The sequence below is a fragment of the Melitaea cinxia genome, chromosome 24 (assembly GCF_905220565.1).
Source record: "Melitaea cinxia chromosome 24, ilMelCinx1.1, whole genome shotgun sequence".
Lineage (NCBI taxonomy): Eukaryota > Metazoa > Arthropoda > Insecta > Lepidoptera > Nymphalidae > Melitaea > Melitaea cinxia.
Genome location: NC_059417.1, coordinates 710,835 through 724,115, shown reverse-complemented (window position 1 = coordinate 724,115; position 13,281 = coordinate 710,835). Strand labels below are relative to the sequence as shown.

The 13,281-nt window shown below is 34.8% G+C and overlaps 1 protein-coding gene across 1 annotated transcript in view; it reads right to left on the bottom strand.

Moving 5' to 3' along the window:
* LOC123665602 (inactive dipeptidyl peptidase 10) overlaps positions 1 to 471 on the bottom strand; it is a 188,366-nt gene extending 187,895 nt beyond the window's left edge. The window contains exon 1 of the mRNA XM_045599882.1: positions 214 to 471. Within this exon, the coding sequence (XP_045455838.1) occupies positions 214 to 471 (258 nt within the window). The remainder of the gene's footprint in view (positions 1 to 213) is intronic.
* Between the last annotated feature and the right edge of the window lie 12,810 nt (positions 472 to 13,281).

Sequence of the window (13,281 nt, the reverse complement as noted above, 5' to 3'; positions counted from 1 at the left end):
CATCTATATATATGCAAGAATTGCTCGTTTAATAGAATTAGATAATAATTATGTGTACATTTAAAAAAATATGCTATCTGTATAAATATATAGTTTTTGTTTACAGTAGCTATTTATATGTACATAATTATCTGCAAAATAATAATTAAAAAAAAAAAACAGTAAAACATTACTATTATTCCAACTAAATATATTTCTAATAACATAACATACCTCAGGATTGATCGTTGGAGGCATGACGATTTTCTTCTGAGGCGGTGAACGTAACACCACATTCTCATCCCTAATAATTATTTGTGGCTCCATAGCGAGAAGCTTCTTCTTACACTCCTGCATTTGCAGACATTCCTTGTCTTTCTTCGACAGAACTGATTCTGACGATGCATGTTTTGATGTATTCTTATTTGATAACTTCAAACTGTCTATCGAGGCAGTTATTTTACCACTTTCTTTACCGTTAGACGACGCCATGGTTGTTTTAACCTTGGAGTCTCACAGGGTACTGATTTGGGTCATATCATATTCGTTTTTTCTACAAATGACGTTGTTTCACTTTTAAATATTTTCTTATTTTGTTTATTTATTTTTTAATTAATATAACTTATATATTATTATTGCTTGGGTAAGAGTAGTCATCGTTCTATTGTAAACATAATGTTTTTGTTTAAATATACCATACTTAAAAGTAACAGAAATTTTGTAAACAATTCTGTTTAACAATGTATATATCTGTTAAATAAGGTAAGCTATTATGTGAGATCGTGTTTATATTAGTAGACATACAACAAAACTTTATTAAAGATACGAGTACGTATACTGAAAACTTTCCGGTACGTGATAATTGTTCAATAAATCAATATTATCAACACACGGTATTCTACGTGTTAACAAAAGTTAAATGTACAGCGAAATTTATAACGTTTGTATGACGAAGTTTTACATAAGAGTTGCAAGCAAAAATGCCGGAAAAACTCAAATCCTTAAACAATCTACTCTTATTTAACGTGATTGAAATTGATTCTTTGTCTTAAATATAAAATAATAATATTTCTTAATCTTTAACAAAACAGCCACGTATACTGCGCTGAGGCTTTGTCAGTGAGTAATCCGTTTTTATTTTAAACTGTCTCTTCTCATTAATAAACTAATAATTATGCATACTATTTTAATTTTCTAGTGTTTTGGTTCATACTAAAAAAGAAACTATTTCATTGCTCAACTACTTTCCGTAGCTTTTCGTACAGCTAACTCAACAGATTCACAAATTTAAAAGTGACGATTCAAAGGCGTTGTAAATTTTAGCTTAGGAACTATATTTTGAAGTAAATTTTCAAAATCTGAACACTTAAAACTTTTAACAATCTTTACCACAATTCAATTTCAACTAAAACACTTTTTTATAGGAATCATTTTTGATATCTTATCTTCATAATGATAGCACATTTAAGTAACAAATTAGCAGGCAATATTCTGCTAATAATATGGACCAGCTTGACGGGGTAGTACCTCTACCTTACATGAGATCACAGCTAAATAATACTGCTTCCAAGCAATGTTGTACTTCTGTTGGTGTAAGGTGACCAGAGCCCCTGGGGAGGATCGGGGTAGGGTCAAAAAAACACTTGCAATGCTTCTGGTGTTGCAGGCGTCTATAAGCCGAGCCGTACGCTTGTTTACCGATTTAGTTATATAAAAAACCAGATTTTTTGTGGCATTCGAATTTCCTAATGATAGTATATTTAAATAATTGATTTTATTGTAATTTCATACTCCAACATGTCTTATTTTCTATAGTGCCAATTCATTTGTGATTAGATCTTGTTGTGAACAATAAACAATTTCAGCTGAATATAATAGAGAATATCCAATTTGATTCAAATAATTTATTGTTGTATGGATTTAATTTGTAATTTGTATTGTAATTGAATGTTAATTAACATAAATAGCCATCGCTTTCGAATGTTTGTACGTAATACTTATTAGTAAAAACTTTTCTGGATATTGTAGTGTTCATTATTATAAACGTATTTTTATGTATATCTGTTTTTACCAAAAATATAAGTAAGATGGAATAAAAAAAGTATGTGTATCAGCTCCGACGCACGACTGGAGGTTTACTCCTTCAGATTCAGAAAAAGTCTTACTAGTCTAAGGAAAAAATTAGGTAACTACCATATCAAATGGTAAATAAACGAATCAAATTATTAAAAACCCAATAGAGTTCCGATAGACGACGACGACCCAAAAGGTTCCGATAGTTGGCGTTACGAGAAACGTAACGAGGTCATTCGTTCAGTAGATTTTACTCTCATATTTTTATATATATATTTAAAATATATATTTAAATCTTTTATATAAAGTTTTAAAGTAATTTCGATTTACCTCTTACTGTAAATATTCTAATGTATAAACAAATTATTGTATACAACATAAACACATCTCTCTACCAGTTTATCGTAGTTGTAAATGATACTTATTTAGTAAGAAAATAAAATGAAGAATCATGTGCTTCAAAAGGCTTTAAGATATTCTTTAATGCCTCTTTTGTATGTTATATTTTTATTTGTGTGTATTATATAAACGTTGTTTGTATTGTATCGCTTCAGCCTGTAATATCAGACTAATGGGCATAGGCTTCTTTCGCCATGTAGGAGAAGGATCAGAGCTTAATCCACCACGCTGCTCCAATGCGGGTTGGCGGATATATTCCCTACTATGAGTAACGATCGCTATCAGGTATACACGACAACAGCCGGGACCGACAGCTTAACGTGCTCTCCGAGGCATGGTGGGGAGACCCACAAGGACTGCACAAACACCCAGACCACGGCAAACACCTGTATGGCCAATACAAATGTTTGTCATGTGCGGGGATCGAACCCGCAACCGCCAGCGCAACAGGCAAATTCCATGGCTGTGACCGTAGCGCCAGCGTGGCCATGTATATCTATTTTTAACTGACTTCAAAAAAGGAGGAGGTGTTATCTCATTCCTTTTTACTGTGTGTACCGGTTTTGATGTTTCTTTCTTTATTCGAAAAATGGTGCTTGTCATGTGGTGTGTATTTACACGATTTTTAACTGTATGTTCGGGGATAACTTCGTCGTTTATGAACCGATTTTGATAATTCTTTTTTTGTTAGAATGGAAATATCCCTGGTGTGGTACCATGATAAGGAAACCAGGATCTGATGATGGGATCCCAGAGAAATCGAGGGAAACTCGAAAATCCGCATAACTTTTTACTAGGTATAGCGATTTCGATAATTTTTAATTTATTCGAAAGCCGATGTTTAACATGTGGTCACATTTAAATTCCATCGAGATCTGATTACAACTTTTGAAGTAATCTTTGATAATGCGTATTTACTTGACGAATTTTTCGTCTACCTACGTTGTATTACTTGTCGATATAATTGAAGTCGCTTTTTCTTCGTTTGCCTGAAAACACAATTATTAGTAATAGTGTTGTAGTGTAAAATTTCACTGATGGTACACATATTTGGTTTGCGCAAATATGATCACGTCTCCGAATTTCGTTCAAGGCTCAAATGGTTACCTATTCGTCTTCGCCGGAATCTGCATGTTCTCTCGCTATTGTACTGTGTGTTATTCCACAAAAATGCACCTATCTACCTCAAAGATAAATTTGAATTTCTTGGAACTCACAATAAAACTCTTCGTTCAGCAGAGAACCTGACACTAAGGGTTCCTGTGCACAACACCAAATTTTACAAATTGTCTTTTTCTGTACAGGCAGTCCAGTTATGGAATGCGTTGCCACTCAACATCAAAAAAGCACAATCACTTATCTCCTTTAAAAAGTTAGTTAAAGACTACTATCTCACTATGATTAATTAATCAGTTTAGCTTTTTCCAATTTGCATCACTTTTACTTATTTTATCTTCTATTTCTATTAACTTTGTTAAATTGTGACGACATGTTATGTATGTATGTATGTATGTATGTATGTATTTATGTATGTATGTATTTATGTATGTATGTATGTATGTATGTATATATGTATATGTGTTTGCATGTAAGTACGTATGCTTTGTATGTATGTAGATATTTTATGTATATATGTCTATGTATGAAGTATTTTTTTTTTCTATATTTTTTGAGTAGGGAACGAAAATGCATCATGTTTGCATGCATAATGTTGAATTTACAAATTATACAGATAATTGCGCTGCTACCTTTTCAATGCATATTATCCTATATCTAAAGGTTGTCTGGAAGAGATCGCTACTAAGCGATAAGACCGCCTTTGTACATTACTATCTCTATGTGTAAATAACTGTTTTATGTAATGTTTTTTTTCCGAGTGGTGTGCAATAAAGTATATTCTATCTATCTGATGTCGTAATAGCGTTAAAGACAAAAGTTTATATCAAATATATATTTTAAATGTTATATATGAAATAAATTTATATTTTATATGTAATATTAATTATTTTTGTATATGTTGTAATAAGTTTAGTTCGTTTATTGACGTCAAAATGTAAACAATTTACTATCCATTGATGATGAATGGATTCAGCGGCCGTGAAATTTTTTCGATGAAACATAATAAGCAGACGCGATATTTTGCTTAGCTAAAGATGTTATAATTTTATAACAGACTAGGCGTCACGAATGGTTTTGCTTTATTTATAATTTTTGCGTTATTTCGAGCGTCATAATACAGCCTGGGTGAATTATGAGATACCTATGTAGTTTAGTAATAAGTTCAGCGTCAATTATGAAATACCTTTGTAGTTTAGTAATAGGTTCAAGATTGGTCGTTTTAAAATAATTAAAAATATTATAATACTAGCTGTGCGCGCAACTTCGTCTGCGCGGAATAGTGACTTTACATGTTTCTTATAATCATCATGATTCTTTAAGTTGGCATAACTTTTTTGTTTATGAACCGATTGACATGAAACAAACACTAAATTTTAAGTGAAGCTTGCAAAAATATATTAGCAAAAATAACATGTAAATCGGATAAGCCTAAAATTAGTGTACACAAGCGCACTGACAAACAGAAAAACAGAAAAAAATTCTGGCAATCATTCTTTTGGGTGCTATCTGCGTTGATAAAGGTCTCAATAGTATTTTTTCTTATATATCTTAAATGTACAGACAGCGAACCGTTACATTTTTATTATTATATGTATTGATTACTATGAATTGTTTTTAACCATCTCCTAAACAGTAAACTTTTAATTTAGACGTTGAAAATAGGAAATGTCTAAAATAAATTAAAATTTGATGATGAAAGAAAAAATTATGCCAAAACTTTTATTTATTGGTTACAATATACGTCAGTTAAGTGTATCAGAAACTAGTAAAATCGAATCTATTTTTTTATATTACTAATAAAAAATATATTAACATAATAGTTAACAAGTGTGAACTAGTCTTAGTTCTAGTCTAATTTAATTTGAAAATAATGATTTTATGCACATCTTAATATATATAAATCTCGTGTCACAATGTTTGTCCTCAATGGACTCCTAAACTACTTAACCGATTTTAGTCAAATTTGCACACTGTGTGCAGTTTGATCCAACTTAAAAGATAGGCTATATTTTATTTTGATATATTATGTTATTATTATATTTCAGAAAAAAATAAGGTGATACGAAGTTCGCCAGGTCAGCTAGTATTATTATATAAACATGCGTTATATTTTTGTCTGGCACATTATCATCCTACAAGAAATGGGATATATTATAATTGAAAGTCATATAAAAGCGGCCTTTGCCTAATATGATTTTGTTCAGAAGAAGGCTGTAGATTTCTATTCAAGTAATAATTACAAAACTTTTCTAATTATTTACGTGTAATTTTATAACGATTAGTCACAGATAACGCATTAAAATTTAATTTAATAAATTTATTGTATCGATGTATATTTGGAAATATAAAACATAAAAAATATTCAAATAAATTTACATATAATATATTCCATAATAAAATTAATATTTTAATTCGATGTAATCACAAACATCTTAACAATATTGTTTATTTCAAAAACAAATCAAGATCCTTTCACAAATCGAAAGGATATCTACGACGCTTTGAAACTCGCGAATCAATTAAATCTTAAACAATAATAGAACGATGACCGATCCTTACCACTTTTTAATTAATCAACCAATAAAAAAAAAATCACCACAAATCACTTTTAATAAAACGTTTCATATTATAATACACGACAATTTTTATTTAAAAAAATAATAATAAAAGAAAAAATAATATGCGCGTAAATTATGTTCATAGAACGCACACATCCGACCCGAACGGAGGCCGGCGTCAGACTGACGGAGTGTTCAACCCTGGGAGACGCCCTGGGGTGGTAAAATCCTGAATTATTTTACTATATACGAAAAGAACAAGGGAATTATTTGTTTTCACTGTGGTTGAATAGTACCGTTGTGTGTTTGAGTTGTTTCGAGTCTTTCGGGATTTTAGATGAAGTCAATATTAACTATTATTGTTTTATTTAAATACTAGCTATGCTCGCAACTTCGTCCGCGTGGAATAGTGACTTTACACGTTCAACGTGATTCTTTAAATTGCCATAACTTTTTTATTTATGAACCGATTTATATGAAACAAACACTAAATACTAAGTTAAGGTTGTCACAATATATTAGTAAAAACTACATCGAAATCGGATAAGCAGTTTCTAAGATAAGCGTACGCAAACGCACAGACAAACAGACAAAAATTCTAACAATAACTGTTTTGAGTGCTATTTGCGTTGTAAAGGTCCCAATAATGTTTTTTCTTATATGTCTTACATGTAAAGACAGCGACTCGTTGCATTTTTATCATATGTATTACGATAACCAACTCTAAATATATAAAATTTACTTCGTACGTCACTTGAAATATTTTGATTTTTTACATAAAAATAGATTGACAATTACATTATATTATTTGTTGAACGCGAACGAATGACAACGCGTTATAGCAATGGTTACAGCATTGACTGTTGTGTTATCGGTTGTGGGTTCGATCGCACATGGCATAAATTCGTATTGAACATACAGATGTTTGCCGTGGTCTGGGCATTTGTTTGTGTGTTTTGTGTGTGTTTTCGGACCCGCGATATAGGAGTAAATCCATTGAGTTTGAGGCGTTTCAATACACACACATATATATATATATATATATTGTTGAAAAAAAAGCGATAACACGAGCTTATCATCACGCAAAAGGGATCAGCGTGCTTAAGATATAATAATAAACACAAATAAAAGATACAAAAATATACAATATACAATATCATCCCCTCTGAGCTTAGGTTGCCTGGAAGAGATCGCTTTTCAGCGACAAGGCCGCCCTTTGTACCTTATAATACTTTGTTAAGATCTGATATGTATTATTTCTGTTTTGGTGTACAATAAAGTGGATTATTATTTTATATTATATACCTATTATAATAAATATCTAATAACGTTATGATTTTACATTAGAAGATACGTTTGTATAACATCAGAATATAAAAATTATCAGGCTTAAGGTAATATACAGGTTATAAAACATCACCATTCCTATCACTAAAGCAATACTTAAATACGCCTATCGATCATATGAAACAAGGGTCCATGTTGTATATGTAACGCAAAAGTATTTATTTTTATATGAATCGATTACGATGTGCTATTTTCACGTCGCTCGCTCAGTTTTAAATGCCAGTGGTTTCTATACGTGTCCTACATAAACATTACAATAATTTAGGTACTAGGTCGCACCGATGGCCACTGGAGCAGACTCGTCCTGGAGTGAAGACCGCGTGTTAACAGTGTGGGACGTCCATTGGCCCGCTGGAATGACGATTTACGAAAGATTACCGGTGGGCAGTTGTGTGAGTACTCGAGGAGGCCTACGTCCAGCAGTTGACTGCGTTATGCTGACGCGAGTGAGCCAAGTAGCATTTTCAAGATGGCATTGAAATGGCGGTATGCTGGTCACATGTGAGCAGGCGTGTCCTGGATTAGACACCACCAGTTGACGAACACAGTGTGGGATATCCCGCTGGATCAAAGATCTACGTACGATTGCCAGGGTGTCTGATACAAGCTTGGCGAGGCATAAGGCCACGTCCTGCAGTAGACTGCGATAGGCTGTATTAAAGCGATCCGTGGTGAGCCGGACAGTCCCTATGGAGGAGAAGTCTGGCCTTTTCGCCGAGGCCAGCCGGTCACTGGAGGGATTCTGTTGCCTGCAGATCTGGGACCCTCCAATTAAAGCGGCTGAAGGCTCCCGCAGTGCTTTGGTCGGTATTGCACCCCCACTCGGGCGTCCTGGATATCACCTGTAAATGGGTTCCCCTGCGTAAAAAAACCGATCCGTACTGAACTGTAAACGTCTCCAAGCACTCCAATGCTGGGTTAACCCGATGAATGCAGGTTCGATAATAGTCACTGTAACTAGTTGATTCACCAGCAGTCACATGATCCCGGCACATGGTTCACAATCTATTAGGGGGTCAGTCAGTGTAGGATATTTATTTACTTTAATCGCTTCTTTCTTAAAAGGAAATACGAGCAAGTAAATAATTATAAGAATTTGCGTGAGAAGTGTTATCCACCAATTTAAAGTAGTATATAATAATGGATCAAGTTCTAATCCTATGTACATGAGACATTACAGTACAAATGTTATATGTTTTCACATCAAATAATACTTATCAACGAGACAGGTTTCCAAGTTGTTATTTTAAACAGACATCGTTCGATCGCTTCGCCTCAATATCCCACTGCTGGGCATAGGCCCCTTTCCCCATGTAGGAGAAAGATCAGAGCTTAATCGCGCTGCTCCAATGCGAGTTGCCGGATATATTCCCTACTATGAGTAATGACCGCTATCAGGTGTACATGATAACAACCGGGACAGACGGCTTAACATGCTCTCCGAAGCACTGTGGGGAGACTCACAAGGACTACCCAAGCACCTAGACCACCGTAAACATCTGTATGGATAATACAAATGTTTGTCATATGCGGAGACTGAACCCGCAACCGCCAGCGCAACAGCCACAAACCAGTGCTGTGACCGTTGCGCCAACGCGTCGACAGTCAAACATAGTTAAGAGAAAATATATGCCTTTATTATTACATTTATATGTCTATATAAAAAAGTCAACTTATGAAAACAACCTAATTAATAATATTAATAATCTAATAAAGTCTTATGAAAAAGCCAATTTCAAACTCCATTCAGAGCCTACAGTAAGTAAAAGGAAAACTTTTGAATAGGGCAAAGCTTCTGATCTCGCAGCCTTTTCATAAATTTTCAATATGATATGATATTAGCAGCCATCGACGTTTTATATCGCCTTTCAAGTCACAATTGTATACAATCATGGTGAAATTCAATCATGGCATTATTCAATATTGATACTAAAATTATAACTTACTACCGAAACGAGTTTATTATGAGTAACGGGTGCACAAATATGCTGTACAGAAATAAGTTGTCTTAAAAATATGTATACAAATATGTTGTACAAAAACGTGTTGTACACAAATATATTGTACAGTAATTGTGTTTGCTCGCAAACGAAAAAGAACCGACTTCAATTACATAATTAGTAAGTAATACGACGTAAGTAGACGAAAAAAGATTAACAAACGCACTAGTCATCACTACGATTTTCGAGGGTTTCCCAGCGATTTCTCTAGGATTCCATCATCAGATCCTGGTTTCCTTGGTATCATAGTACCACACTTGGGATATCTCCTATCCAACGAAAAAATATATATATATAAATCGGTATATATATACGGTCGAACTGAGTAGCCTCCTCCTTTTTTAAAGTCGGTTAAAATGTGTTGTACACAAATATGTTCTACACAAATGTGTTGTACAAAAATACGTTGTATAAAAATTACAGAATAAACACAAGAAATTTTTGGTTACAACTGTATTGTACGTAGAGGTGTCGTACATATTACACTTTTCAACGCGTTCAGATACTAAAACGAAATAGCCGAAAATCGAAAGCAATTCATGCAAAGCGCCATTTATAACCGTCTCCGGATGAGAGTGATTTCGCTGAAATCGTTTTCGAGGTATTTCGGACCGCGATCAAATACATTTACAGGGTCCGGCGTTATTAGACGTTTCCCTATAAGACCTTGGATTAAATCGTGCGTTTGTCTTTGACATCAAAGTCAATTTGCCTTTGAATAGATAATATTATTCTACAAGACAAGATAATAGACGCGGTGGTAGCGGTACCTACAATTACGATTAGTCTTTGATGAACGTTCCTATGTTAAATATTAATGTTATTCTATAAAAATAAATAAAATTGGAGTGTCTGTTTGTTAAAATAACCGCTTTTTACTAAATGCCTATGGATGTACGAGTATACACGGTACATATAATAAAATAACATTTTTTACAATTTTAGTCCGTCTGTCTGTTTGTGTTCCAATCTCTGAAACGGCTGGACCGATTTCTTCAGGAGTTTTACTGGAATATAACTGATGTAATAAGAAGTAACTTAGGCTACTTTTATTTCAGTTTTTTTTTTTATAACTGCTACTCGCTTCGGCCTGTAATATCCCACTACAGGGCATAGGCCTCTTTCTCCATGTAGGAGAAGGATCAGAGCTTAATTCACCACGCTGCTCCAATGCGGGTTGGCGGATATATTCCCTACTATGAGTAACGATCGCTATCAGGTGTACATGATAACAACCGGGACCGCCGGCTTATTGAATCAATTTAGTCTTAACGTGCTCTCCGAAGCACGGTGGGGAGAACTACAAGAATATACATCCAGACCGGAAAGAAATATTCGTACAATAACAAATATCCATCCCAAGCAGGAACCAAATCCAATACCGCCGATGTTTAGGCACTTACACAGTACGCGCACCTCTACACCAGATTGGTGTCACCACCAGAATTGCAGTCATCACACATCATCATATCAGCCTTTCGCAGTCCACTACTCGACATAGGCCTCCACAAGTTCACGCCATTTTTAGCGTGAACCATGTATTTTGTCCATAGTCACCACACTGGGCAGGCGGGTTAGTGACCGCAGGGCGGGCTTTGTCGCACCTAGGACGCTGCTGCCCGTCTTCGGCCTGTGTATTTCAAAGCCAGCAGTTGGATGGTTACCCCGCCATCGGTCGGCTTTTTAAGTTCCAAGGTAGTAGCGGAACTGTGTTATCCCTTAGTGGCCTCTTACGACACCCACGGAAAGAGAGGGGGTGGCTATATTCTTTAATGCCGTAACCACACAGCATAAGCATAGAATTGCAGGTACGATTTCAAATCGTATTTTTCTAAGTACATATACACATTGCTTGTATAATATACGAGCAAACACAATATGTAAATAAGTTTAGAAAATTATCGTAGATGAAACTTGGTGAATATTTTAGTGATAACGTAATGGAGAAATATCAATCATTACCCTATTTACTTTAACTATGTATGTTATATGTATGTACTTATGTAACTAATACCTATTAGCTGAGAGATTGAAAATCAAGTACACATTTAAGTTTTCCTACACACACATATATATATATATATATATATATAAAATTGGATTGCCTGTTTGTAATATTGAAATAACCGATTTGTACTAAATGTCTTACATTATAAAATTATATAACGTTAATCGAAAACCAATGGTTGAAACGATTTGCAGAATTTACCTCATATATTGACATTCCACGTAACCAAATCATCTATGGGGAATATGCGATTTGAAATGCCATTACGCAAATCATCTGCGTAACTATGATTTGATGGACGAGGTATTAGTTTTTTTTTTTTTTTTTTATGTCACTAGGTCGGCAAACAAGCGTACGGCTCACCTGATGGTAAGCGACTACCGCAGCCTATAGACACTTGCAACACCAGAAGCATCGCAAGCGCGTTGCCGACCCAATCCCCAATCCCCCAGGAGCTCTGGTCACCTTAATCACCAACAGGAACACAATACTGCTTGAAAACAGTATTATTTTGCTGTGATCTTCTGTAAGGTCGAGGTACTACCCCAGTCGGGCTGCTCCATATTTTGAGCAGGAAATTCCTGCTGTGCCCTACCTCAGTTTATTACGTACAGTTAGTTTTATTACTTGGTACCTAAAAACTATGAAAGTATAATATTGATAACCTATAATACCAATCACAAATTAGCCTGTAACATTCCACTGCTGGGCGTAGGACTCTTCTCCATGTTGGAGACGGGTCGAAGCTACACCACGCTGCTACACTGCGGGTTATATCTCTTATATATTTTTCGCTTAAACGGTTGAGAAATGTGTTATTGATTTAATGATTATATAATGTCCTACTGTCATTGCTAACATTTTGTTAGCGATTGTAGGCAGAAGTTTCATAAAAGACCCGGCGTCGATTCACGCGAAGCGCTGATATCGCATATATGACGGTCGGTTTTTCAATTGGAGCGGATTTAAATTGAATTATGGTTTATGTCTTTTTCAAAAATTTGTAATGTTAATGTTTTATATATAATTTTTAGTAACATGACAAGGCAGGCAGTGCCTTTCTGCCTATATGGAATGCACGCTACGGACTATGAGTAACTATCGCTATCAGATCTCTATGATAACATCACGGACCGACTGCTCAACGCGCTCTCAGAGCCACAGTGAGAAGACCCACAAGGACTGACCATCAGACCGGAACGAAATATTGGTGTGAATACTATCCATGTCGAGCGGGTATCGAGCCCGCAATAGTCAGCGCGTGAGCGCCCACGCGGTGCACGTGCCACAACACTAGAGCGATGTCTATAACAATATGTACAATATATATATATTGCGTCATACCCTGTCGGTCGGCGATAATGTCCTAATCATAAGCATTTCTTGATATTAGTTGTATGTTAGTTTATTGTTGTATTGTTGTTGGACAATTGATCTTCCAACTGACGTGAATACAACTGTAATAACTTATGAAGGCATTGCACAGAGCCGGGTAGCAGAGATAGCGCTTTGGACAGAAGTTTGACCACAGTCCCCAAGAGATGGCGCTGAGAGCGGAACTTAAGAAAATAAAATAAAAATATATCTGAATGTAGATGATAATTGTCAAAATATGTAGAGGAATGAGTATTCGCATAGTTAAACCACAAAATATTGTCAGTATGCACTGTTTATATAATCTGTTAGTTATAAATAAATACTGGAAAAATAAAATATCCATAATACTTTGCCAATAGACCTATAACGGATTCTTATCAATAGGGTTATCACTTTTTCTGATATGCTCTTCAATCCAATT